This window comes from Peromyscus maniculatus, chromosome 1 (assembly GCF_049852395.1).
Source record: "Peromyscus maniculatus bairdii isolate BWxNUB_F1_BW_parent chromosome 1, HU_Pman_BW_mat_3.1, whole genome shotgun sequence".
NCBI lineage: Eukaryota > Metazoa > Chordata > Mammalia > Rodentia > Cricetidae > Peromyscus > Peromyscus maniculatus.
This window is the reverse complement of record NC_134852.1, coordinates 112,675,756-112,701,792: the sequence shown is the minus strand read 5'-3', so window position 1 is coordinate 112,701,792 and position 26,037 is coordinate 112,675,756. Positions and strand designations below refer to the sequence as shown.

The 26,037-nt window shown below is 43.7% G+C and overlaps 2 protein-coding genes across 2 annotated transcripts; both read left to right on the top strand.

Moving 5' to 3' along the window:
* LOC102906574 (T-cell ecto-ADP-ribosyltransferase 1-like) lies at window positions 1–22,727 on the top strand. The gene is made up of 3 exons (XM_042280495.2): window positions 1–96; window positions 21,027–21,095; window positions 21,540–22,727. Exons 2-3 carry the CDS (start codon window positions 21,045–21,047, stop codon window positions 22,314–22,316), a joined length of 828 nt encoding a protein of 275 aa, XP_042136429.2. The 5' UTR covers window positions 1–96; window positions 21,027–21,044; the 3' UTR covers window positions 22,317–22,727.
* On the top strand, window positions 49–8,608 carry LOC121820833 (T-cell ecto-ADP-ribosyltransferase 2-like). The gene is made up of 4 exons (XM_042277434.2): window positions 49–96; window positions 2,111–2,191; window positions 2,669–3,428; window positions 8,193–8,608. Exons 2-4 carry the CDS (start codon window positions 2,111–2,113, stop codon window positions 8,273–8,275), a joined length of 924 nt encoding a protein of 307 aa, XP_042133368.2. The 5' UTR covers window positions 49–96; the 3' UTR covers window positions 8,276–8,608.
* Window positions 22,728–26,037: the final 3,310 nt, after the last annotated feature.

Sequence of the window (26,037 nt, the reverse complement as noted above, 5' to 3'; positions counted from 1 at the left end):
AGTGTATCGTCAACAGGATAAAAGGCCACTGCACTGCCTTCTGCAACACTTGCTTTTAGAAGAGACCAGAGACCCAGCCACCAAAGATCTGCTCAGGTACCTGACAACTCTGAACTCTGTCCTCTGAAGGGGAAGGCCTCTAAAGTTGAGGGGACCCTGAGAAAATCTGAGGGTTGCAGTGGGTGTCGCAAGGTGAGGTGGGGTGGTGGAGATTTATGACTCAAGGATTAAAGCCAGAAGGTCAGTTTTGGGCAAGAAATAGCCCATGTAGGGAGATGGAGTCAGATATATAAAGGAAGGACAGACATGAGGCTACCAATCTTTTTAGAGACTTAAAAATATGATGGGGCCCACACAATTTACCTCTCAGGACCTGTAGGAAGCAACTGGCATCCATGTACATGGTCTCTTACGTATATAGACTTTTCCCTTCCTATACTACCTTGATTTTTCAGAACAGAACAAGGATATGCTTAATTAATCCCATTTTCCTCCCAGCGCCACGCAAACATTAGCTTCTATCCTCTTCTTTGTTTTATTTATCAAGACAGGGTTTCTTCACTTATCCCTGGTTGTCCTGGAACTAGCCCTGTAGGCAAGGCTGTCCTTGAATTCATAGATCCACCTGTCTCTGCTTTCTGAGTGCTGGGATTAAAGCTGTGAACCACCACCATCAGGCTTTTGTTTGTTTCTGATGCCTGATCCAACATAATTTTTTTTTTTGGCTATTTTTGTCCATTTCATTGTAGCTATTTGTACATTATATCTTTTATTTGAAGAAGGGTATGACAATGGAGTCCTGGCTGGCCTGAAACTCACAAAGATCCACTAGCCTCTGTCTCCCAAGGGCTCAGTACCATCATTGTGCTGTCCAATCTATCCTGACATCAAGTTGAAGCAAATTGTTTGATGTCCTTGAGAGTAGTGATTGTGTGTAAGCAAAGATGTCAGTGAGCTCAGCTCTTATGAATTTCACAAAAATTAATAATTTTTGAAAGTTGAGGATGTACAGAAGGTGGGAACCTTCACTGCAGTGCTGAACTCCTAGGTCTGTTGTTTCTACAGTGCCCCCTAAAGGGTCAGGGCAGGAGAAGCCAAGCTGTGGAGGAGCTGGGAGTCCCAGCCTTCCCAAGAGCAACTAGTCAGTCACAGCATGCGGCTCCATTCTGCCATTCTCAAGGTGTGGGGAGAGGATTATCTGGCTGGACTAAGTCAAAATTCTGTAGACAGTAACACAACAGCTTAGATAAGTGTGGGGGGAGAGTTTTCATGATTTTCCAAAAGTCCTAGGCAAAAATGAAGTAGGCAACAAGGGTGACCTCCCTTCTTGTTCATTGACTTGCTGTTCAGTGTATATTTAGTATATCCACTCCTCAAAGAGTAGTGAAAACAATACATTCTCATAAGATACAACTAATAATAAGGCTGGTTGTGTTAGTCTGCTTCCTTCCTTTTTGTTTTTCTTTTCTTTTTTTTTGTGTGTGAATACATGCACATGTGTGGGCATATCTATTTGCATGGGCACATGCATGTGTGTGGGTACATGCATGTGGAAGTCAGAGGATAGTCTCTGGTGTCATTCCTCTGGCACTGTCCACCATTTTTTGTAAGGACAGGGTCTCTCACTGGCCTGCGACACACCAAGCAGGCTGGTCTGGCTGTCCAGTGAGTCTTGGGGATCTCAGGGACCAATCTCTCTCCACCACCTGGTGCTGGAATACAAGTGCCTGTCATCACACCTGCTTTTCCATGGGTTCTTAGATCAAACTCAGGTCTTTGTTTGCAAGGCAAGTTCTTTACCCCCTAACCTTTCTCCTCGGTTTGTGTTTATTACTATCACAAAATGCTTGATGCTGGAAAGTTTATAAAGTAAAGGTGCTTACTCAATTCACAGTCTGATAGCTGGAAAGTCTAAATATCATGAAAGTGCTGGCTAGTTAGGGCTTTCCTGGCTGAATCACAATCTTCTCTATCACAGTGTCAGAGAAGCCATTGCCATGTGCAGAAGGGAACACATGGCAAGAGAGGAAGCCAGAGAGGTTCTGGGCCAGACTGGCTCTTGCAGGGACTGGGTAGGATCCCACTTTCATTGTCTAATATTTGCTTGCAGATGTTCTTGAAGTTGAAGATGACTTCTCTTCTAGACTCAAAAGTTCACACGTTCCTCCTGACTTGGTTTTTCATCCAGCAGGTAATATTCTCAACCCACATCCTGTTGACCTTGCTTTCACCTGCCCACATCTTCCTGATATTACAGTGGCCAGGGTTGAGTCTGTGGCTAGAGGATGTTAGAGAGTATGAATCTTGAAGAAGTATTGTAAAGATAATATTAGTAAGGGGGGAGATTGTGTACGGATGATTATGAGCAATATATAATGATGTATGTATATGAAAATGTGATGATGACTCCTGTTATTTTGAATGCTGGTTAAAAAGAATTGAATAAGAAGAAAAACTGTAGTATCCATAAACACAAAAGAATCAGAGATCTCAGCCTTGCCTTTCTGCACCCCTCATAACATAATGAGACTGTGTCCATGCATGTGCCATGTGTGAGGTTGGAGTATGCAACATCTCATGCTGTCAGCTCCAGACAGCACCCAGCACATGCTTAGCACAAAACTTAGCAAGCTTATCTAGTAACAAAGAACCTACTTCTCTCTTTCAGGTGACAGGCCTGACTGAGCCTTCCAAACTGGACATGGCTCCCAATGCATTTGATGATCAGTATGAGGGCTGTGTTGAAGAAATGGAGAATAAAGCACCCCAGTTGTTACAAGAAGACTTCAACATGAATGAGCAATTAAAACTTGAGTGGGAAAAGGCAGAGAAAAGATGGAAGGAGATAAAAAATACAACGAGCAATCCCAAAGGTTTCCATGACTTCCACGGAACGGCTTTAGTGGCCTACACCGGAAAAATCCATGAAGGTTTTAACAGAGCTGTTAGAGAATTCAGGAAAAATCCCGGCAACTTCCATTACAAGGCCTTCCATTACTACTTAACAAGAGCCCTTCAGCTTCTGAGTAACCAGAGTTGTCACTCAGTTTACAGAGGCACCAGAAACAAGTTTCGTTACAGTGGGAAGGGCTCTGTGCGGTTTGGGCAGTTCGCTTCCTCCACTTCTGTTTGGCAAGTTGCTGTTTCTCCAGAATTTTTAAGTGAACATGGGACACTGTTTGACATCAAAACCTGCTTGGGGGTTGGTATAAAAACATTCTCCTTATTCCCTCATGAAGAGGAGGTATTAATTCCAGTCTATGAAGTATATCACAAAGTAACTGTAACACAAAATGCAAAAGGGTCTGACAAAATTTTCCTGGACTCCCCCAAAAGAAAGAAGAGCAACTTCAATTGCTACTATAGTGGATCTATTGAAGTCGACAGCGGTTTTATTGAAATAGACAACATTGATTTCAGCAGCTCAGGTGAGTCTGGGTCTGTGTTAGAGGTGGAGCTGGTGGGGACATCATGAAATGGAAGAGGGGGTGCTCCCTACCAGAAGACACCTGGTAGACCATGCAAATGGTGAGGTACCGAGAATGATGAAGGGTAGCTTTGGTAAAGCCAAGGGGCACATACGTCAGTGAAGGCGTATCAGAAATGATTCAACACAGTGAGGGACTTCAGGAAATGATATTACCAGGCCCAGCCCTGTGAGGAGTGAAAAGTGCCATCAGCGGGTATTTATCCTTTCAAACCAAAAATTCCCCGTGTTTGCAGTTCTCTATGACTGTATACCTATCATTGCGTGTGGTTTGGGTTCTCTCTTCATCCCTTGACCACATGTCTCATTCTATCCAAGCAAAGACACCATCAATTTTAGTTTGGTGATTACTTTTCAAGGCATAGTTCAAATATCACTTATCATAGTACTCCTTCCTTAATATTCCAGAGAAAATTACTATACCATGCTCTCTGTCATAGGTTTGGGGCTAGACTCCATGGTAATCTGGTTCAAACATCACTAGCTCTGTGACTCTTTGTAGCTGGAGGGCTTCTCTCCAGGTTCCTCAAGCCCCAAAGTCCCACAATCCACTTATAAAATAATCACTCAGACGCTTATATCACTTATAAACTGTATGGCCGTGGCAGGCTTCCTGCTAACTGTTCTTTTATCTTAAATTAACCCATTTTTATAAATCTATACCTTGCCACGTGGCTGGTGGCTTACCGGCGTTTACATGCTCTTCTCCTGGCCGTGGCTGCAGTGTCTCTCCTCCTTCTTCCTGTTTTCCCAATTCTCCTCTCTCTTTGTCCTGCCTATACTTCCTGCCTGGTCACTGGCCATCAGTGTTTTATTTATATAGAGTAATATCCACAGCACTTCCCCTTTCTTCTTTTTTTAAAAAGGAAGGTTTTAACTTTAACATGGTAAAATTACATATAACAAAACAATTACCGAGCAAGAATTATAGTTACAATGTTAAAGAAGATGTCCTATCTATCTTATATTTGTGAGTTTAAGGTTTTATAGCTAACTTATCTTTTATCATAACTGAGGAAATTACGACTATCTAGTCTTCAACCGCATCAAAGACCTGAGAAGGAACATAATGGTACCTGAGAAATGGTAGATGGATGCAAGCAACTTTCGGGAATCTTGCAAGAGTAGACCAAGACAGCTGGCAGCCTGGACAGTCACCTAATGTTTCTCAGCATTGTTGGTGCATTCAAATTGGCTACAGGCCTAGAGTATCTGACAGACCATTTTTAGAAGCAGGAATTTTAAGAGACCATCTTACCCTGTCTTGGCAGAGTACAGTGGTCGCTTTCCTTGTGTCCCGCTTGTCCAGAAAGGACAGCATTGCATTTGTACTGTCAGCCATCAAGGCAAGGACAGTTCTTTGCCCAGTAGGCCATTTTGTGCCAAGAAGACAAACTTCCAAATGGAAATGTCTTAGAAGCCCAACATTCTCTCGGGATCAAATTGGTGCAGCCAGGAGCAATTGTGTCTCATGTCAACAGAATTCTAAGTTATTTAAATGCCATATTCTCTAGGTCTATGAAGTGTTTGAAGATTACCTATCTATCTGAAATATATCTATGTATACCTAGAAGACTTAACTAACATGGCTACAGATATGATTATCATAGATGACTAATTATTAATCTATTTTTTAATTATCCATTACAATTTTAAATGAGTTATATAAACATAATACCTCAAACAAGAATAGAAATATATATATATGTATACAGTATAATAAAATTAACTTCAAGTTTGTATCAATGAGCTAAAATTTATACCAATGTAAAACATTTTAAACATAAACTAAAATCTATACCAATGTAAAACATTTTAAACAAGTTGTTCTTTAAAAGTAGGTTCATTAATCTACCCTTTTATCTTATCATCTCCATATCCTCCTATATATCATATCCCCTTTTCTTTTTTAGAAAGAGATCACATTTATAATCAACCTGTTTTAAATAAAAATATTGGTTTTTCTCTGTCCCACACCAGAGGGCTCTTCTAATTTGGGACACAAGAATCTCTTAGCCATTTTTTTTTTAAAGCAATATGTCTGGGTTTAGAGGGGGAGTGAGCCAATTCCACCTCTAAAGCCAGCTTGGTATATTTGGGAATTTGGGCGTAGCATCTCTTACTACTTCCTGATGGAGGGGGGTGCTGTATCTTATGGGGACGCAAAGAAAATTTTAGACCTATGGGGTAGTCCGTGAGGCTGTATTGTGTGAACCAGTTGCCTTGAAACCGGTCTGGATGTTGGATCATCTGGGCCATGGTGTCATCGGAGACCTTTCAGGGGGTCTTGGCTGGTGAAACCTGATGTATCTTAATCTGGAACAAATCCACAGCCTCTGGCTTTCTGTGGAAACAAAAGCAGAACCTCTTTTCTAAAGTAACATATCCTTATATCCAAATTTTGAAGTCAAGGTACCTTTAAAATATACATTTTGGCATAACTCAACAGCTTTTGTAATCAAATGTTTTTCTTCAGTTACGAATATCAAAGACAACATAATCCAGATTTTATGTGTGATAGCCATCTTTACGTGGCTTATTACCTTCACTGTTTTTTTTAAAACACTTTATTTTTAGATACTATTTGTTTATATAATGGTATATATTTTTTTCTTTTAAGCCTATGTACATTTTTACATGCATTATAAACTATTTTATCTGAATCAGTCTTACTGCGAACTTATTGCTTTAAACTGTAGCCTTTTAAGCCTGAAATGGCGCTGTGGCTGTTGGCTCCGCCCATTTCAGCTTCCCAACATGGCAGTGGTACGTTTTTCCGCCAGCTCTGGGAGTCATCAAGTCTCAGAAATAGTGGGTCTAAGCTTTTATCAAAGCAGCGTGTAGCCCAGAAACCTCTTTTCTTTTTTTTTAAAATAATAGTAAAGACTAAATCTACCACACAGCTTAATGTGCCGCTGGCAGACGCCTCATTTCCGCCATACTGCGGGTCAAACGCACATGCCAGGAACCCGCCAGTGTTCAAACCTGCGTTTTGTGGTGTCTAGCTGCCCATATGAGACAAGAAGCAGGAACCTGGTTTTGGCTCTGTTTAGAATGATGGGATTGAAGACTAGCAGTTATAGTTACAACTTAGTATATATAATATCTTAGATAGAACATATTAAGTATTAGATTCAGGTTCTTTAGGATAGGACACCTTTGAATGATCTTTATAACATGCTGTTTACCTATGCTTTATACTTCTCTGGATTTTAGTATGTGTTTCTTGCTTGATATTGTTTGCATTGGTTGTAGTTACATCTTATCTAGGTCATTATCTCTCATTATTTCTGGACAATATTTGATAACCATTCCTTTGTATATAGTCTTGTATTAGTTTAGAACCTTCTTATTTAGACAAAAAGGGGGAGATGTAGTGGGTAGCCATTCCAGCTTGGTTCTGGAAGTTCCAACCCCCATTGAGACTCTGGCAACTGTCACGCCTATGAGGCGGGGCGAGGGGAGGTGCCGGGGGACCGGAGAGCTGGATGGGTCAGCGCTCTCTCTGGCGCGCTCTCTCGGTGCCGGGATGCTGACCGGTGCAGTTTGACTGTGCAGAGCTCCGGAGAACACCGCTGGACTGCGTTACACCTTCCCCAGACCCTGCGACCTACCCATTACTTAATTTGTGAGTTACGCCATTAAATAAATATCCTTTTAACTACGTGGAGTGGCCAAAATAATTTCTCCAATACTCTTGGCAAGTTATCAAATGTCTGTGCCTCAGTTTTCCTGTATGAACCATAAAGACCCAAATGATAATTATTGTACTAGTATTGCTTTGAGAATTAAGAGAGAGGCATTCAAGACATATGATTGGTATGTAGCTATCAATCCACAAATATCTTTCATTTTTAAATATGAGGAACCATGTATACCTGTCAGTCATCTGACCCAAACTCATACTGAGTTTCGACATTCACAGGAAAATCACTTGCTTACAGTCTAGAGACCTTGTCTCCTATGCCCACCACTCAGGATCTGCACAGTGTCTGGATTACTTACTTACATCCAGGCTGCACTAAATGTTGTCCTAGGAAGTTAAGTTTGAGTGAGAGGCCAGGGAAAACCTAAAATGAACTACAGTTAGACTACTGGGTACAGAGCAATCTTAGATAAAATTAGCTCTGTCTCTGGAAACATGGGAAGTCTTTGGAGCAGGAAGTGAAACTACAGGAATGATCATAGGGGCTTCACGCATTTGCATAGAGGAATTTGGAATTTATGTCAAGCCCCCCAAAAAGCATGACCCCTACCCAGGTCCAAAATTCAGTCAGAAGGTGCTGCCCTTCTCGGCCAAATGGTTGATGTCCAAGCAGGCTGAGAGCCACAGGTAGGTTCTAGTTCACACCAGCTGACACAGAAGGAATACACATTGCTGCAACAATGGACTGTCAGAAGGTTCAGACCCAGGAACCTCCTTCTGGGCAAAGAAGGAAAAGCCTGTGGGGCTCCCTAGAAGACCAGGAACACTCTTAATAGGAAAGACTTTTAACCCCAGTCAGTGTCTTAGAGCACAGTACTCTGGAAGTGGTGGGGATCTATCAGCCTTTTTTACCTGGTATTTGAGTACTTTAGGAATCCTGGCCCCCAAGAACCTGCTCTCTTGGGCTTTGAGCTGGATGTAAAGTTCTGAATGTTTAGGGGAGCTATCCCTGTCTTGAGATAGCCCATATGAAAACTCTCTTTCTCCTCGCATCTACAGGAGCCAGAGACAGCCGGGCATTCCTGCTGCTTGTGGTGCTACCTGGTCTCCTGGTCCAGCTGCTGCCTCTTGCTGAGCTGTAGCCCTCTCCTGCCTGCAGTTCATGGGTCTGAGTGTTGAAAGGAGGCCCAGGGGCAAGAACTTGGTGGTTCTCTGAGGTCTGAGGTAGAATGAAGTGTGCGATCATTTTGGGGGAGATCTACTTTAGCATTCACGACTTCCATAGACACCCAAGGAAACTGCTGGGTCTGTGGGTGAAATTTTATCCTCTGACTTCAAATTTACTACCCCTTGACACTTTGCTATGATTGAAAAGCAGTGTTTGTCTGCATGGTCAGCAGTAACAGATTTAAAGCATGCAGTATGTGATGAATGTTACAATCTAGCGAAATAAATTGTTTATAAGCACACCTTGATTTCTGTGACTAGGTATTCCTATAGGTTGAATTTTTTGTTTGAGAAACTTTCCTAAGGTATGAGGTCTGACGCCTACATTGATACAATTGAGAAAGTTCGTGTTGTACATTTCTCACAGATGCTCCTGCAGGACAAATTGAGTGGGCCACAAATGTAAGGGCTGACATAGATAAAGTCCACTCCCTACTCTACCCCATCAGAATGCAGCCAGCTACTGAGCTCTGTCAGCCTATTTCAATAACTCTGATCATCTCTGAGGACATGGATAAGCACATTAATTTTTAAAACTTCATATAACTATATTGCCTGATGTGTGTGTGTGTGTGTGTGTGTGTGTGTGTGTGTGTGTGTGTGTGTGTGTTCATGCCTTGAAATGTGTTTAGGGGTCAGAGGGAAACTCTGGGCATCAGCTCTTGCCTTCCACCTTCATGCAGGTTCCAGGGATCAAATTCAGGTTGTCAGTTTCAAACATCAAGCATTGCTGAGCCATCTTAGTAACCCAGACAGGCCCATTTTGAGCCATATATGGATCAGGAAGTCTGTGTCCAGTACTCACCCTGAGTGGGTTTAGCCCAAGTGTATAAAGCTTCCCTTGCTCCCCATGTTATGGAGTAAGAGACTCCTGGGAAAAGAGCATAGACTCAATTCAGATTAATTATAACCAGCTAAATGTATTGTAGCTGCTAGCAGGACAACTGTCTCTGAGGCTAACAGAGACTGTTGAGCCAGGAGGGGTGGGGATGAGGGAAGGTTTTTAAATGTGAAAACCACAAGAAGACCTCGAGTATCTGTACAAGCAACAAAGAGCTGTTTTGCTCTGTCAAGATTAGGTAGTCAAGGGGACCTAAGAATAGTCCTTGAGTGTCTGCATAAGCGATTTTCAGAGGCCAAAAAGGCAGCTAGTGATAGTATACTACAAAGGAGGTGGATATGGGTGTACTTTTCTTGACAGGGTGACTGGGTCACTTAGTTGAAGTTACTGAGAAGTTATCGTCCATTGACTGGAGTTAGAGTCAAATTACTATTAGGCACCAAGATGGATGCCTAACATAAAATGGAGGCTCTTTAGCCAGTACACCATTCCCCACTGGCTGTAGATCATACGAATCAAATTACTGATAATTAATAGTAAAAATATTGGGGTTAGATTGGAACTCATTGTGCATAGAGACCTCAGAGTACTGGTCAGGTAAATAGAATAATCAGGACATTTAAAAGAACAAAAAACCCCAAAACAATTCTAACAAAACTCTATTAGAGTCCAGTGAAGTGTGTATAGACCATTTCATCCCTTTCTTTGCATTGGACAACCTGAGCCCCAGTTAGGGACAATTCACCCCCCATGAGATGTTTGGAAGACCTCCCCACTGTTTCCCCAGCTCAGACCAGCAGTTGGCAGGACTCCCTAACCACTCCTTTCTCAAGTCAATATAGACTCTCCAATTCTCCATGAAGTCTATTGATCAGACTATCCCAGAGACCCTATCACTCTCTGAGTTTACCACCAATTTGTGCTTTGGTTCCGGTGGTACTGACTGGGCCAATGGGCTTAGCCAAAGGGGCAATGGAACCAACCTAGAAAGGACCCTACATGGTGATCGTCTCCACTCCTATGGTGGTGAAGGTAGCTGGCATTATACCATGGATCCTCCACATCCATGTCAATAAAGTGGAAGTAAAAGATGCTCCTGCCAAATGGACTGTCTCCCACACTATGGACCCATTAAAGTTAAGGTTTCATTGGGACCCAAGCCCTTCCACTCCATGCTCCTCTACTTCCTCCTGAGTCTCATGTTTGGTATGAATACAGGGTCATATTCCAACCCCCACTGCCCTCAGACCTGGACCTGGTAACTGAGAAAGACAGATATGGGTAGGTGACAACTAACGTGGCTATTATATATATATAAAATGTGGCCAGTAACCCATACTTCGTCTTTACCTTTGCTCACTGATGTCCACTTTAAATATCTGGTTGTACTGGAGAAAGGAAAGATGGGGAAGTCTATCTTTTGAGATAAGTATACAGAGATTTCAATTCTATGCATACCTTGTGGCTGGGATCCCTAGTTGCCAGGAACAAGGGTGTTTCTTTTTCAGAAACTGGTACTATAAATAGAAGCTTTCTGAAAACACATGGATGAATATATAGAAAGAAAGGCCCCTCCCCAGCAATGTACAATAGGAAAATGTAATCCAATGATCATAAAATTAAAAATCTGAAAATTCCATAAAAAGAATCTGACCTTTGGGAAACTGGGAAAACCTGGGGAATCAGACTCCATGTCACAGGGAGGGACTCTGGGGATAGAGTTAGTCATTCCCAGCCAGAAATTGGTCAGTGCTGCTGGTTTTGCTTAGATACTCAGCCTCCGTGATACACAGAGATAGGAACTAAGCAGATTATAAGCTCATAACTCATTGTGACAGGGGTAGGGGTGGGTAGCAGCCTAAAATATCATTAGAGGACACACACACACACACACACACACACACACACACACACACACACACACACACACATATATATTATTTTACAATACCATTCAGTTCTACATATCAGCTATGGGTTCCCCTATTCTCCCCCCTCCCACTCCCTCCCCTTACCCCCAGCTTACCCCCCATTCCCACCTCCTCCAGGACAAGTCCTCCCCCGAGGACTGCGATCAACCTGGTAGACTCAGTCCAGGCAGGTCCAGTCCCTTCCTCCAAGACTGAGCCAAGTGTCCCTGCATAAGCTCCAGGTTTCAAACAGCCAACTCATGCAATGAGCACAGGGCTTGGTCCCACTGTCTAGATGCCTCCCAAACTGATCAAGCCAATCAACTGTCTCACCTATTCAGAGGGCCTGCTCCAGCTGGGGGCCCCTCAGCCTTTGGTTCATAGTTCATGTGTTTCCTTTCGTTTGGCTCATTAGAGGACTTTTACAAGGGCCTTAAACTTGTCTGTTACAGAAAAACCTTTAACCTAGGTGTTTCCCCTTATTCTGATGCCTGCTGTTCTGCCTTTCAGGTTAACTCATCTGGACAACAGCAATATCACTGAGCCCCTGAGACTACTTGGTTAGCATGTACTAATGGCTCTACTAAATGTGCTCTTCTGATGCTTTTTATGTAATAGAAAAAAGAAACAATATGGACCCTGGACTACAATGAGTGAATGAATGAATGAATGAATGAATGAATGAATGAATAAATAAATAAATAAATAAATAAATAAATAAATAAATAGTTGCACCTGTCCTCCTCTCACTCTGGTCAGAGCAGGGATAGCTAGCTCAACAGCCATAGATACATCAGCCTTTGTCATGGGAGGTAAAACCTTCAGAAAGTAAGTAGACAGGCTGATCAGGACCCAGAAGTATTGTAAGTTTCAATTTCTGAATTAGGACTACAGTTAGACGCCCTTGCAGAAGTGCTCCTACAAAATCAGAGAGACTTAGATTCATTTCTCCTGAGATGTAGGGGACTAAGTGTGGCTTTAGGAGAAACCTGTTGTTTCTATGCTAGTTGATCAGGAGTAATTAGAAAAAAAATTGTCAAGGTTGGGGAAGGAGAGAGAGAGAGAGAGAGAGAGAGAGAGAGAGAGAGAGAGAGAGAGAGAGAGAGAGAGAGAGAGAGATTAGTTAATTGGTGCTGGTCTCTGTTCTCTTGGTCCCCCTGGCTACTGACTCTGCTACCATCACTGACTGGCACTTTAATTCTCGTTCTGATTGGATTAATGGAGGGGTTCTCCATCTTAAACTATAGAGCACTGTAAGTCCATGATTTAACTTCTTTACTAAAACTAGTGGGGAATGTACTAAGGCCCCGGACCTTAGTAGGCTCCCAGACCTAGCACGACTGACTCCATAATGCAAGTACCAATCAGGCTGTAAAACTCAGTATCATCTGCCAAAATGAAAACAAAGACCTAATCTGTCCAAGTCCAAGGTTCTGGGAAAGTCTTAAATGTAGTAACCTTGCTTTTTGGCTTCTGTAGTTCTGTTTCTGTCTAACTGTTCTTATTAACTGAAGTATGTCAACCCAGAATATGGTGTTGGTGCTTGAAAGTTCACCCTGTGAAAAACTTGAGACTGCACTTGGGTCCTGAACACCCCGGGTAGTCACTGACCAGCTAATAAAGACTTTCTGTTGGCGTAAACCATGTCTGAGCAGTCTTCTCTGGTGGGTACCCCACAACACCACAGCCCTTTTTTGCATCCTTGACTCTAAATCCAGAACCAAGTGGACAAAGCTGCGGAGTTCTGCTGATTGATGGGGCTGGAACTTGCCCCTTGCTCATATACCTTTTCAACAGCTTTCTATTTTGGGGGGTTTCCTTTACTCCTTAAGCGTTTCTTTAATTTCTTTTCACAAGTTGGAAGCTTAGCTGGTGATGTCTTGGCCCGAGGTCACCACTGCCTTTATTCCGTATAGCTTCTCTTTAAACTTTTTATCTCCTTGAGCAACTGACTTAGCTCTAATACAGTTCCTGGTGCTCTTTTTCTCTTCAAACTACATTTTGTTTTTTTTTCCTTGCTCAGCTTGCTCCTTTTAGTTTTTGATCTGCATCAGAGTGGCCACTAATAACCGCAGGACACAGTCAGTACAAGGCTGTCTTGACATTTCCTCAGCCAATGCCATTAAACTTTAAAACTCTTCCATGTAGCCTCAGGTTTTTGACTTTTTTGACAAGAGCAGAAAGCAGCCACGTTCTTTGCCAAACTATCCCAACAATGGACTCTAGACCACTTAGTAATATTCTTCTCCTCTGCAATCTCTTGAGCTGGGGTCCCCTACAATTCAAATCACCCTCAGCACCACAGTCATCCATGCTCCTACTAGCCTGGCCCATTGAGCCCCACTTAAATTTTCTACTAATCCAAACTCCCAATGTTCACATTCTTCCAACAAGCCACATGGTCGTGTCTATAACCTTGCTCCCTGGTACCAACTTCTGTTCTAGTCACTGTTCTATTGCTGTGAAGAGAAGCCATGCCCACAACTCTTAGAAAAGAAACCATGTAAGTGGGACTTGCTTACAGTTTCAGAGATTTAGTCCATTGTCACCATGGTGGGAAACATGGTGTCATATAGACACACATGGTACTGGATGTACATGGTACACACACAGCTGTGTGGTCTGTATCCAGATCCATAGGTAGCAGTAAGAGGGAGTCTCTGAGTTGGGAATGGGCTTCTTGTAACCTCAGAGCCCACCCCCAGTGACACTCTTCCTCCAAATAGGCAGCACCTAATAATCCTTTCAAATTGTGCTGTGAAGTGCTGGGTGTTGGGTGCCATTTTGGTGAACATATGTGTGGAGGGCTGTAGGGGTGAGAAAGGCAGTGAGGTTCATGTCCCGTGGAGAGAAGTGGATCTGGGAAGGCAAAGGTGGTGAGAAACAGGGTGATTTGGGGGCCTGCTTCCCGTCTTGGGCCCTGATGATGTCCAGTCCAGGGCAGGGGCCAGGAGCCATGTCTGTGTCCATCGGCTTGCTACAACTGCAGCTTGTGCTGATGTCCATGGCTCCTGCTACCACTGAAGGCCGTGAGGATGCCCAGGGTTTGGACCACCACATGTGGCCAAGTTGGTGCCCAGGGGCCATGCCATCACAGGGGCCATCCTGATCTTAGGGGCCTGAGCTGCCACCTGGGACCATGGAGATGTCTGAGCTTGAGCTGTAGCCTAGAGCCATGTCTGGGCCTGTGACCCTACCACAGCCAGAGTCTGTGTTGATAATCAAGGTTCCTGTTGCCATGGAGTATGGGGTGGGTGCCTGGCATCTAGGCCTCCACCTGGAGGTATTTTGGTGTCTGAGGGCCACCCTTCAGCCATGGTGATGCCAATCTGTGTGGTCTGTGCTGCCACCTGGGGCCATAGTGGCATCTGACCTGAATTGCTGCTAGGGGCCATGTCAAAGTCTGTGGCCTATAACAACCAGGGTCTATGGCTTCTATTGCCATTAGGGGCCATGTGACAGCTCAGGGTCTCTACCACCACCTGGGACCGTGTTGGAGTCTGGGGACCTCGCACTTCTGGGTCCATGCTAATCTGAGAGGCCTCTGTTACTACCCAGGGCCATGGTGACATCGGAGCCCATGCTACTGTTGACGGCCATGTCTGTGTCCATGGCCCTGCCACAGATAGGGTCTGTGATGATATCAGTTGCCATGTTACCACAGGGGCCTATGGGAACCATGTGCTGAACCGTGAGTTGAAGTACAAGGGTCTTGTTGTGCTGGCCCCTCCCCTCACTGGCCAGGGGAGAGCTGCCCCTTCCCACCTCTCCAATCTTTGGAGCGCTGACCCTGTCCTTCACCAGCTCTGGGATAACTGACCCCAATACCCCTGGCATGGGAAAGATGGCTCTGCCCCTAATAGGAGAGCTGGCTCCCCACACTAGGGAATGCTGGCCCCACCCTTCACCACCAGCAGGGGAGAACTGGTCCCACCCCTCACCTGAGGGGGCTGGTCCCAACAACCCAGACTGACCAACTCAGCAGCCACACAGCTACAAACCAGGGATTTGAGCTGGCACCCTCCAACATCTACCCCATCTACGACCTGCTGGAGTGCATGAAGGGACTGGTCCTCAGACCTATGGCCACATCGTCTACATGACCTGGAGCAACAGCGGGATTTCTGGGGAGTTTCCCTGGGGATCCAGTGTGGATGGTATGCCAGAGGCTACTGGCCTCGAACCTGACCAACAGCACATACAATGAACATTTGCAAGGAAAGCTGTTGGGACAAAAGAGTATACTGCTTGATACACAGCAGCTCCCAATGCCAGTGAGATGAAGAAGGGATGGAGAGACAAAAATGGAGGAACTGTGGGATGACTCATCCCTAGCAGGTTTGAGGCCCAAAGAAATAAAAAGGATACTTTCTGAGAGCCAGGCTGGGTCTGCCTGATGCTCTTAGCAACAGTAGCTGAGACATGATCTGGAGATGACCTAGACCAATGAGAGGCAGCCATGTCACGCCAGCAGATGCATATTCATCAGACCTCCCCCCAGGGCAGGGTGGAGGGTATATAAGGCTTGCCTCTTCCTGAATAGACTGAGCTTGTTATTTCGACTTCCTCCCAGAGTCTGTGTGGTTTGACTCTGCGCCTACTTGGCCCCTTCCGCAAAGGGAACAACAGCACAGGACCCTGCCACAGAGGAACAAAGTGGTTTTTTGTTTTGTTTCCTTTTGTCTTATTTTGTTTGCTTGCTTGTTTGTGTTTGGGTTGGTTTGTAGGTTTTTAAATTTTAATTGAATTTTTTTTATTTTAATTGAAAATTTTTAATTGTATATTTTTAATTTTGAATCTTTAATGTATATTTTTTTTAGCATTTTCTTCCTTTTTTAACCATTAGCTTACATTTATTAATTAATTTTGAGTTTTCTTTCAGGGGATCATAAGAGTGAGGGGTCCATGTGGAGGAACTGGAGGATGGGTGGGATTAGGGTGCATGGTTTGAAATTCCCAAAGAATCAATAAATTAAAAAAAAAAAACAAAACTTGTCACCTCTCTTCTCCTTTATCTAATTGCCCTAAAGACCTCAGGCAATTTGGTGGTGATTTTGTTTTGTTTACAGGGTCTCACTATCTAGACCTGGCTGGTCTCAAATTCAGAGAGTCTTCTGTTTCAGCCTCCCTAGTGCTGGGATTAAAGATGTGAGCCACAGGGGGCTGGAGAGATGGCTCACGGCTCAGGAATTAAAAGCATTGGCTGTTCTTCCAGAGGACCTAGGTTCAATTCTCAGGCTCCACGTGGCAGCTCACAACTGTCTGTAAATCCAGTTCCAGAAGATATGATACCCTCAAATCAACACACATAGGGGACACACACACACACACACACACACACACACACACACACACACACCGAAACAGGGAGGGAGGGAGAGAAAGAGAGAGAGAGAGAGGTGAGCTACCCACAACAGGCTTTCAGATAATTTGTAAAATGGTCTATAGTCAACCAACTTCTGCTTTCTGCAATATCTGCCTCTGTCTCTGTCTCTGTCCTCCCTGTCTCACTCACACACACACACACACACACACACACACACACACACAAGTCCTGTGAGGAACAATAGAATGATTCTGCCTCATTTTGGTACAGACAAAGTACAAGATGCAGGATGGGGATGCAGTTTGGTTGGTACCAAGCAGCACAAGGTACTGGTTTCTATTTTTGCACAAATAAATCTAGTTTTGTGGAAAGAGAGTCAGGAGTCCAGATTATCCTCAGCTACATAGCCATGAAGAGGCCAATCCTGGCTAAGGGGACCTTGTCTCAAACAAAAGCAAATAAAAAAGATGGAAAATGGAAAAGGTATAGCAACAAAGTACAATTGTCTAATTTAAGTAGTTCATAAACTCTCTGGCTTCCCTTTCAAATCCAACCTGAAACTGAAAGTGTGTTGTCCACAGGATAACAGGCCACAGCACAACCTTTTGCAACACTTGATTTTAGAAGAGGCCAGAGACCCAGCCACCAAATACCTGCTCAGGTACCTGACAACTCTGAACTCTGTCCTCTGAAGGGTAAGGCCCCTAAAGTTGAGGGGACCCTGAGAACAATCTGAGGGCTGCAGTGGTTGTAGTGGTGTTGGGGGTGGTCTATGACTTAAGGGTTAAAGCCAGAAGGTCAGTTCTGGGCAAGAAATAGCCCATGTAGGGACACGAGAACAGATCTAAATAAAGGAAGGACAGACACGAGGCTATCATCTTTCTAGAGACTTAAAAATATAATGCAGGACTACACAATTTACTAGGACCTTCAGGAAGCAACTGACATCCATGTACATGGTCTCTTATGTACATTGACATTTTCCTTTTTATACTTCCTTGATTTTTCATGACAGAGCAGCAATATGCTTAATTAATCCCATTTTTCTTCCCTGCTCCATGCAAACAATAGTTTCTATCCTCTTCTTTGTTTATTTATCCATTTTTAATTTAAGAATTTTAAAAGATGCGTTCTTGCTGTGTGGCCCAGTCTAATCCAGACCTCAAGGTCCTTCTGCACCAGGTCTCCTGCATGTTGAGAACATAGGCTTTTTTTAAATGCAGGCTCTTGGAAACTGAGTGCAGATATAAAGAAGGATGGAAGGAGAGTGGGAGGAGTGAGGAAAGAGGGGATGGGGATGAAGGGAGAGAGAGAGAGAGAGAGAGAGAGAGAGAGAGAGAGAGAGAGAGAGAGAGAGAGAGAGAGAGAGAGAGAGAGAAATGTTTTTATTGAGGTCTAAGGTGTTAGCTACACAGATTTCCAGGGAGGCTTTTAATTTGCAGGCACAAGTTCCAGGAGTTCATACTGGGGCTGAAGAGACTCAAGTTGCATATCTTCAGTCTATGTGGGTTGTGAGGGGCATCTGTGCCAATAAGGCACAGCTAAGCTGTCCTTGGCTATCCCACAGGGAAGTAGACACCAGTCCTGTGAAAGGCAAACATCTGGATCAACCACATGAGGAACTAGGGCAGGGAGGTGAGAATTGGAATCTTACTCCAGGCTGGCTGAGCCATGCTTTCTGAATGAGAAAGTCCCTCTGCTGACCTACCAACCCCACAAGATCGCTTTCTCTTGGCACCTCCATCTGGAATTTCTCAAACTTCCTGACTTCAGAACAGAGCTTTGAAGCCTAAGTCTTAAGACAAGAAAAGGGGTGGTTCCAGCTGAGGCCAGAGAAAGACTAGAATGTGGAGATGTGTGTTGTGTAAGGAGGCTTCACTGTCCAGCTGGTTGTAGCTCAGTGAAAAGTGTTTTCATGGCATGCACAGCATTCTGGGTTCAGTCCTCAGAACTGACCAGCTGGAATTCATGTTGGGCAGTACTTTCCCAAAATCAAACTGTAGGCTGGAGACATGGCTCAGTGGTGAGAGCAAGTACTTTTTCTTGCAGAATTCTGTTCTATCACACATGGCAGGCAACTCACAAGTGCCTGAATCTCCAGCTCCAGAGGATCTGATACTCTGACCTCAGGGGGCATCTGCACTCATGTGCACATACCGACCATCTCCAGGACATGCATGCATACACATTACTAAAAAGAAGAAAAATAAATCTTTTTTTAAAAAGCAAATTGTGTTAAAATTAACAAAGAAGCTCATTAGAAATACTAAATGCATGAGATTGAGCTGGAGTCCAGAAGTCTATGTTAATGACAAGTTTCCAGATACTTCAGAGAACTTCTGATACAACCAAACTTTAGGAACCATTTTGAGTACATAGCAGAATCCTAAATGACTCCAGGGTGTATATATAAGGCCAAAGGAAATCACCTGTGTTTCTAGGCTGGGCAGAGCTTAATTTTACCTTTGTTTTTGTTTTCAGAGTCCCATTCCATCTTAAACTTGCCTGGAACTCAGGATGCCCCAACTTCCCCCCCAAGGGCTGGGATTATAGGTGTGTGCTCCCACAACAGGTTGTCTAGGACTTTAAGAACTTAGAGAGGATATCTTATGCAGCTGATGATAGTTATTTTATAAAATTTAATTAAGTTTTTAAATGTCCAGGATGTACAGAAGGTGGGAAACTTCACTGCAGTGCTGAACTCCTAGGTCTGTTGTTTCTACAGTGTCCCCTAAAGGCTCAGGGCAGGAGAAACCAAGCTGTGGAGGAGCTGGGAGTCCCAGCCTTCCCAAGAGCAACTAGTCAGTCACAGCATGCGGCTCCATTCTGCCATTCTCAAGGTGTGGGGAGAGGTTTATCTTGCCAGACTAAGTCAAAATTCTGTGGACAGTAACACAACAGGCTTGGATCAGTGTGTGTGTGTGTGTGTGTGTGTGTGTGTGTGTGTGTGTGTGTGTGTGTGTGGTTTGCTAGGCAGGAATAAAGGGCAGGGTCCAAACCAATGAAAGTGACCTACATCTCATTCCTTGACTTGCTCTTCAGTGTATACTTAAAATCTTCACCCCTCAAAGAACAGTGAAAACATTACATTATCATAAGATACACGTAGTTTTTTTTTATAAAGATCTATTTATTTATTTAATGTACATTGGGGTTTTGCCTGCATATATGTCTATATGAGGATGTCAGATCCCCTGGAACTGGAGTTACAGACAGTTGTGAACTGCCATGTGGGTGCTCAGAATTGAACTTGGGTCCCCTTGAAGAGCAACCAGTGCTCTCAACCATTGAGCCATCTCTTCAGCCCCAAGATACAGGTAGTAATAAGGCTGGTTGTGTTAGTCTGCTTCCTTCCTTTTTGTTTTACTTTTCTTTTTGTGTGTGCTACATGCACATGTGTGGGCACATGTATGTGTGTGGGTATATGTACATGTGTAGGCATAGGCACCTGTGTGGAAACATGCATGTATAAGGCTACATGCATGTGGAAGTCAGAGGACAATCTCTGGTGTCATTCCTCTGGCACAGTACACAATTTTGGTAAAGACAGGGCCCACACAGGCCTGTGATACACACGAAGTAGGCTGGTCTGGCTGTCCAGTGAGTCTTGGGGATCTCAGGGACCAATCTCTCTCCACCTCCCGGTGCTGGAATACAAGTGCCTGTCATCACACCTGCTTTTTCCCTGTGGGTTCTTGGGATCAAACTCAGGTCTTTGTTTGCAAGGCAAGTCTTTCACCCACGGATCTTTCTCCTCAGTTTGTGTTTATTACTATCACAAAATGCTTGATGCTGGAAAGTTTATAAAGTAAAGGTGCCTACTCAGTTCACAGTCTGACAGCCGGATAATCTAAATATCATGAAAGTGCTGACTAGTTAGGGTTTTCCTGGCTGAATCACAATCTTCTCTATCACAGTGTCAGAGAAGCCATTGCCATGTGCAGAAGGGAACACATGGCAAGAGAGGAAGCCAGAGAGGTTCTGGGCCAGACTGGCTCTTCCAGGAACTGGGTAGGACCCCACAAGACTGAATGATCTCTTTTAAGGGTGATGTCCTCCAGGACCTGGTCACTTCCCAGTAGACCTCACCTCTTAAAGGTTTCCCCATCTTCATATGGCCACACTGGGGATTTTTGTAGGACAAACATATCCAAATGATAGAACATAGAAAATACTGAGAGCAATAACAGACATTGAAAAGTAACTAGCTGAGTGTGGGCCACAAGTTAATCTAATATGGAGAATACAAGTATGTGTGTGAGTAAAACATCAGGGCCTAAGACAGATCTGTCAAAATATGGCCTCTTTTTCCCTGGCAGTCTACACGCTACATACCTCTGTGTGTTACCAGGATTGATTGATTGTAGCTCCTTACAAGGGAGAGAGGATATGAGTTGCCTCATCTCTGGTAAGGGATCTAAGAAGAGCTGTTCACAGAGTGTTGGTAAGCCTTTGTGGGAGCAGTGTGAGCAGGAGCCTGGACTCCAGATGTGAAATAAGGATTAAGTCAATGATCCAGAGCTGATCTATCAACAGACTGTTACAATACTATGTGTACCCCTCTTTCATTGTCTTGTATTTCCTTGCAGCTGTGTTTGAACTTGAAGATGACATCAAAAGTTCATTTGATCCTCCTGACTTGGTTGTTAACCCAGCAGGTAAGATTCTCAACCCATGATGTGTTGGTCCTGCTTTCCCACATCTTTGTGATATTACAGTTTCCAGGGTTGAGTATAGTAGAGGCATGGATCTTGAAGAAGTAGTGTATATATAATATCAGTAGGGGGAAGGTTGTGTGATTGTGAGCAATGTACACTGGTATATGAATATTAAAATTTCATGATAGACCTGTTATTTTGTATGCTGATTAAAAATTTGATTGAATAAAGAAGAAAACTCTAGTATCCATAAACACAAAGAATCAGACACCTCAGCCTTGCCTTTCTTCACCCCATATAACATAATGAGATTGTGTCCATGCATGTGCCACGTGTGAGGATGTAATATGTGACATCTCATACTGTCAGCTCCAGACAGCACCCAGCGTATTTTAGTAACTTAGTAAACTTGGTGAGTAAATAGAACCCACTTCTCTCTTTCAGGTGACAGGCCTGACTGAGACTTCCGACCTGGACATGGCTCCCAATGCATTTGATGATCAGTATGAGGGCTGTGTTGAAGACATGGAGAGAAAAGCACCCCAGCTGTTACAAGAAGACTTCAACATGAGTAGGAAATTAAAACCTGAGTGGGAACAGGCAGAGAAACGATGGAAGGAGATAAAAAATACAATGAGGACTCCCAAAGGTTTCCATGACTTCCACGGAACGGCTGTAGTGGCCTACACCGGGAAAATCCATGAAGATTTTAACAGAGCAGTTAGAGAATTCAAGAAAAATACCACTAACTTCCAATACAAGGCCTTCCATTACTACATAACAAGAGCCCTTCAGCTTCTGAGTAACCAGAGTTGTTACTCAGTTTACAGAGGCACCAAGAACAAGTTTTGTTACAGTGGGGAGGGCTCTGTGCGGTTTGGGCATTTCGCTTCCTCATCTTTGAATGAGAGAGTAGCTCTTTACAGCTTTGGTGGTGTTAGTGGGACACTGTTTACCATCAGTACCTGCTTGGGGGCTAACATAACTGAATTTTCCTACTACCGTAAGGAAGAGGAGGTGTTAATTCCAGGCGATGAAGTATATCCCAAAGTCACCAAAACAGCAAGTGGAAAAAGGAATGACAAAATTGTTCTGCTCTCCCCTGAAAGAGGGAAGAGCAACTTCAATTGCTTCTACAGCGGTTCTACCAACAAGAGCCATTTCAGCAGCTCAGGTGAGTCTGGGTCTGTGTTAGAGGTGGAGCTGGTGGGGACATCATGAAAGGGAGGAGGGGGTGCTCCTTACCAGAAGACACCCAGTAGACCTGCACATGGCGAGGATGCCTAGAATGATGAAGGGTAGCTTTGGTAAAGCCAAGGAGCACACACCCCACTGCAGGTGTATAAGAAATGACTGAACATAGTGAGGGACTTCAGGAAAATGCTATTACCTGGCCCAGCCCTATAAGGAGTGAGAAGTTCCATCAGGGGTTATTTATCCTTTCAAACCAAATCTTCCATGTGTTTGGAGTTCTCTGTGGCTGTATACCCATCATTCCTTGTGGCCTGGGTTCTCTCTTCATCATTTCACCACATGTCTCATTCTATGCAAGCAAAGACATCATCGATTTTAGTTTGGTGAATACCTTTCAAGACAAGGTGGTTATGTTTCAAGTATCACTTATTATAGTAATCGTTCCATAATACTTTCAGAAAAAATTACTGTATCATGCTCTCTGTCATAGGTTTGGAATCAGACTACATGGTAATCTGGTTCAAACATCACTAGCTCTATGACACTTGTCAGGTTATCAGATATCCATGCATCTGTTTCCTCATTTGAATGATATAGACCGAAATGACAAATATTCTAGCAGTATTAGTTGAGAATTAAGAGAGAGACATTCAAGACATATGACTTGGAATATAGATATCATTGCAAAAATGCTTTTTATTTTAAAATACAAGAAACCATGTACACATTTCCTATATCTGATCTGAGCTCATAATGGTGTGGGTCTTGACATCCACAGGAAAATCACTTGCTCACACTCTAGAGACCTTGTCTCCTGTGCCTATCACCACTCAGGATCTGCACAGTGTCTCAATTACTTAATTACAACCAGGCCCCACTAAATGTTATCCTAGGAATTTCAGTTTGACTGAGAGGCCAGGGAGAACCTGAAATGAGCTACAGTTAGACTACTGTGCACAGAGCAATCTTAGATCTACTTAGCTCTAACACTCTAGGGTTTCTGGAAACATGAGAAGTCTTTGGAGTAGGAAGTGGAAGTACAGAAGTGATCACAGGGGCTTCATGCATTTGCATAGAGAAATTTGGAATTTATATCAAGCCCAAGGAAACCATGACCCCTACCCAGGCCCCCAATTCAGTCAGAAAGATGCTGCCCTTCTGGGGCAAATGGTTGATGCCTAGTGCAGGAAGGCTGAGAGCCACTGGTAGGTTCTAGTTCACACCAGCTGGCCTAGAAGGAATTCCCATTGCTGCAACAATGGACTTTCAGAAGGTTCAGACCAAGAAACCTCTTCTTGGGTGAAGAAGGAAAATTCTGTTGGGTTCCCTAGACAGCTAGGAAGACTCTGAATAGGAAAGTCTTTTATCCCCAGTCAGTGTCTTAGAGCACAGGACCCTGGAAGTGGTGGTGATCCATCAGTTTGCTCACCTCCAGGTACTTGAGTACTTTAGGAATCCTGAGGAAGCCAGAAGAGTCTAGCCAGGCATGCTGACCCCCTAGAGCCTACTCTCTTGGATTTTGATCTGGGTGCAATGTTCTGAATGTTTAGGTGAGCTATCCCTGCCTTGAGATTTCTCAAATGAAACCTTCCTTTCTCCTCCCATCTACAGCAACCCTGCTGCTTGTGGTGCTACCTGATCTCCTGGTCCAGCTGCTGCCTCTTGCTGAGCTGTAGCCCTCTCCTGCCTGCAGTTCATGGGTCTGAGTGTTGAAAGGAGGCCCAGGGGCAAGAACTTGGTGGTTCTCTGAGGTCTGATGTAGAATGAAGATTGCAATCATTTTGGGTATATCTAATTTAGCATTCATGACTTCCATAGACACCCAAGAACCTGCTGGGTCTGTGGGTGAAATTTTATGCTCTGACTTCAAATTTACTACCCTTTGACACTTTGCTGTCGTCAAAGAGCAGTGTTTGTCTGCGTGGTCAGCTGTAACAGTTTTAAAGCAAGTGTTATGTGATGAATGTTACAATCTAGGAAATAAATCATTTATAAGCACACCTTGATTTCTGTGACTAGTTATTTCTATAGGTTGAATTATTTGTTTGAGAACCTCTCCTAAGGTGTGTGTATCTGGAGTTTTCTCCAGTCCTGCCCAGCCCCCACAGACCCCACAGCCACTTATAAAACAAACACTCAGAAGCTTATATTAATTAAAACTGCTCAGCCATTAGCTCAGGTCTACTACTGACTAGCTTCTACATTTAAACTCAGCCTATTTCTGTTAATCCGTATGTCGCCACATTTTCTGTAGCTTTACCTGTGTGCCATTACATGCTGCTCCTTGGATGGTTGGCTGGCGTCTCCTGACTCAGCCTTCCTGTTTCTGCCTGGCTAGTGGCCAATCAACTTTTTATTTATCAACCAATCAGAGCAACATGTTTTCAGCATACAGAACATCTCACAGCACCTCCCTTTTCTAATAAAAAAGGAAGGGCCTAACTTTAACATAGTAAAATTACATATAACATACAATTATCAAGCAAGAATTACAGTTACAATATCTAGTCTATTTGTATTTTTTAAAATTAAAAAAATATTTTGTCTGCCCCATGTTTGTGAGTCAAAATTTTATATCTAACTTATCTTTTACTATAACCAAGGAAAACCATAACTATAATTATATAGTCTTAAACTACATCAAAGACCTCAGAAGGATATGATATTACCTGAGTAACAAAAAGTGTATTGTAAGCAACTTCCAAAAATCTAGAGTGACAGAGATAGCTGGCTGCCTAGACAGTCACCCAAAGTTCTTCTGCATTGTTGGGGCATCCATTTTCAGCCCATAGGCCTAGAGTCTCTCATTCACTTCTCTCTATGTCCTGTAGAATGTCTGACTCTTTCTTCTGTGAAGCAGGCACCTGAAGGACCATTTTGCCTTGCAAAGTTCAGTGGTCATCTTCTTATGTGTCCTGCATATACAGTTGATATAACGTTTCATCAAGCAGTCTAGGCAAGATAAGTTTTTTGCCCAAATGGCTATTTTTGCCAAGAAGAAGATAAACTCCATATAGAGTGTCCTTGACACCCATCTTTATTTTGAAGAAAATTGGTGCTGCCAGGAGCAGACATGTCTCACTGTCCAGAAAGTCTAAGTTTTTTTTTTATTTATTTATTTTTAATTTTTTTTAAATTTTACAATACTATTCAGTTCTACATAATAGCCACAGATTCTCTTGTTCTCTCCCTTCCTCCCCCCCTCCCCTTCCCCCAGCACACTCCCCATTCCCACCTCCTCCAGATCAAGGTCTCCCCCGAGGACTGGGATCGACCTGATAGACTCAGTCCAGGCAGGTCCAGTCCCCTCCTCCCAGATAGAGCCAAGCATCCCTGCATAAGTCCCAGGTTTCAATCAGCCAACTCATGCAACGAGCCCAGGACCTGGTACCACTGCCTAGATGCCTCCCAAACAGATCAAGCCAATCAACTGTCTCACCTATTCAGAGGGCCTGAACCAGTTGGGGGTCCCTCAGCCTTTGGTTCATAGTTCATGTGTTTCCATTCATTTGGTTATTTGTCCCTGTGCTTTATCCAACCTTGGTTTCAACAATTCTCGCTCATATAAACCCTCCTCTTTCTCACTAATTAGACTCCCAGCGCTCCACCCAGGGCCTAGCCATGGATGTCTGCATCCAGATTCCTCAGTCCTGGATGGGGTTTATGGCACAACTATTAGGGTGTTTGGCCATCCCATCACCAGAGTAGGTCAGTCCTGGCTGTCTCTCGACCATTGCCAGCAGTCTTT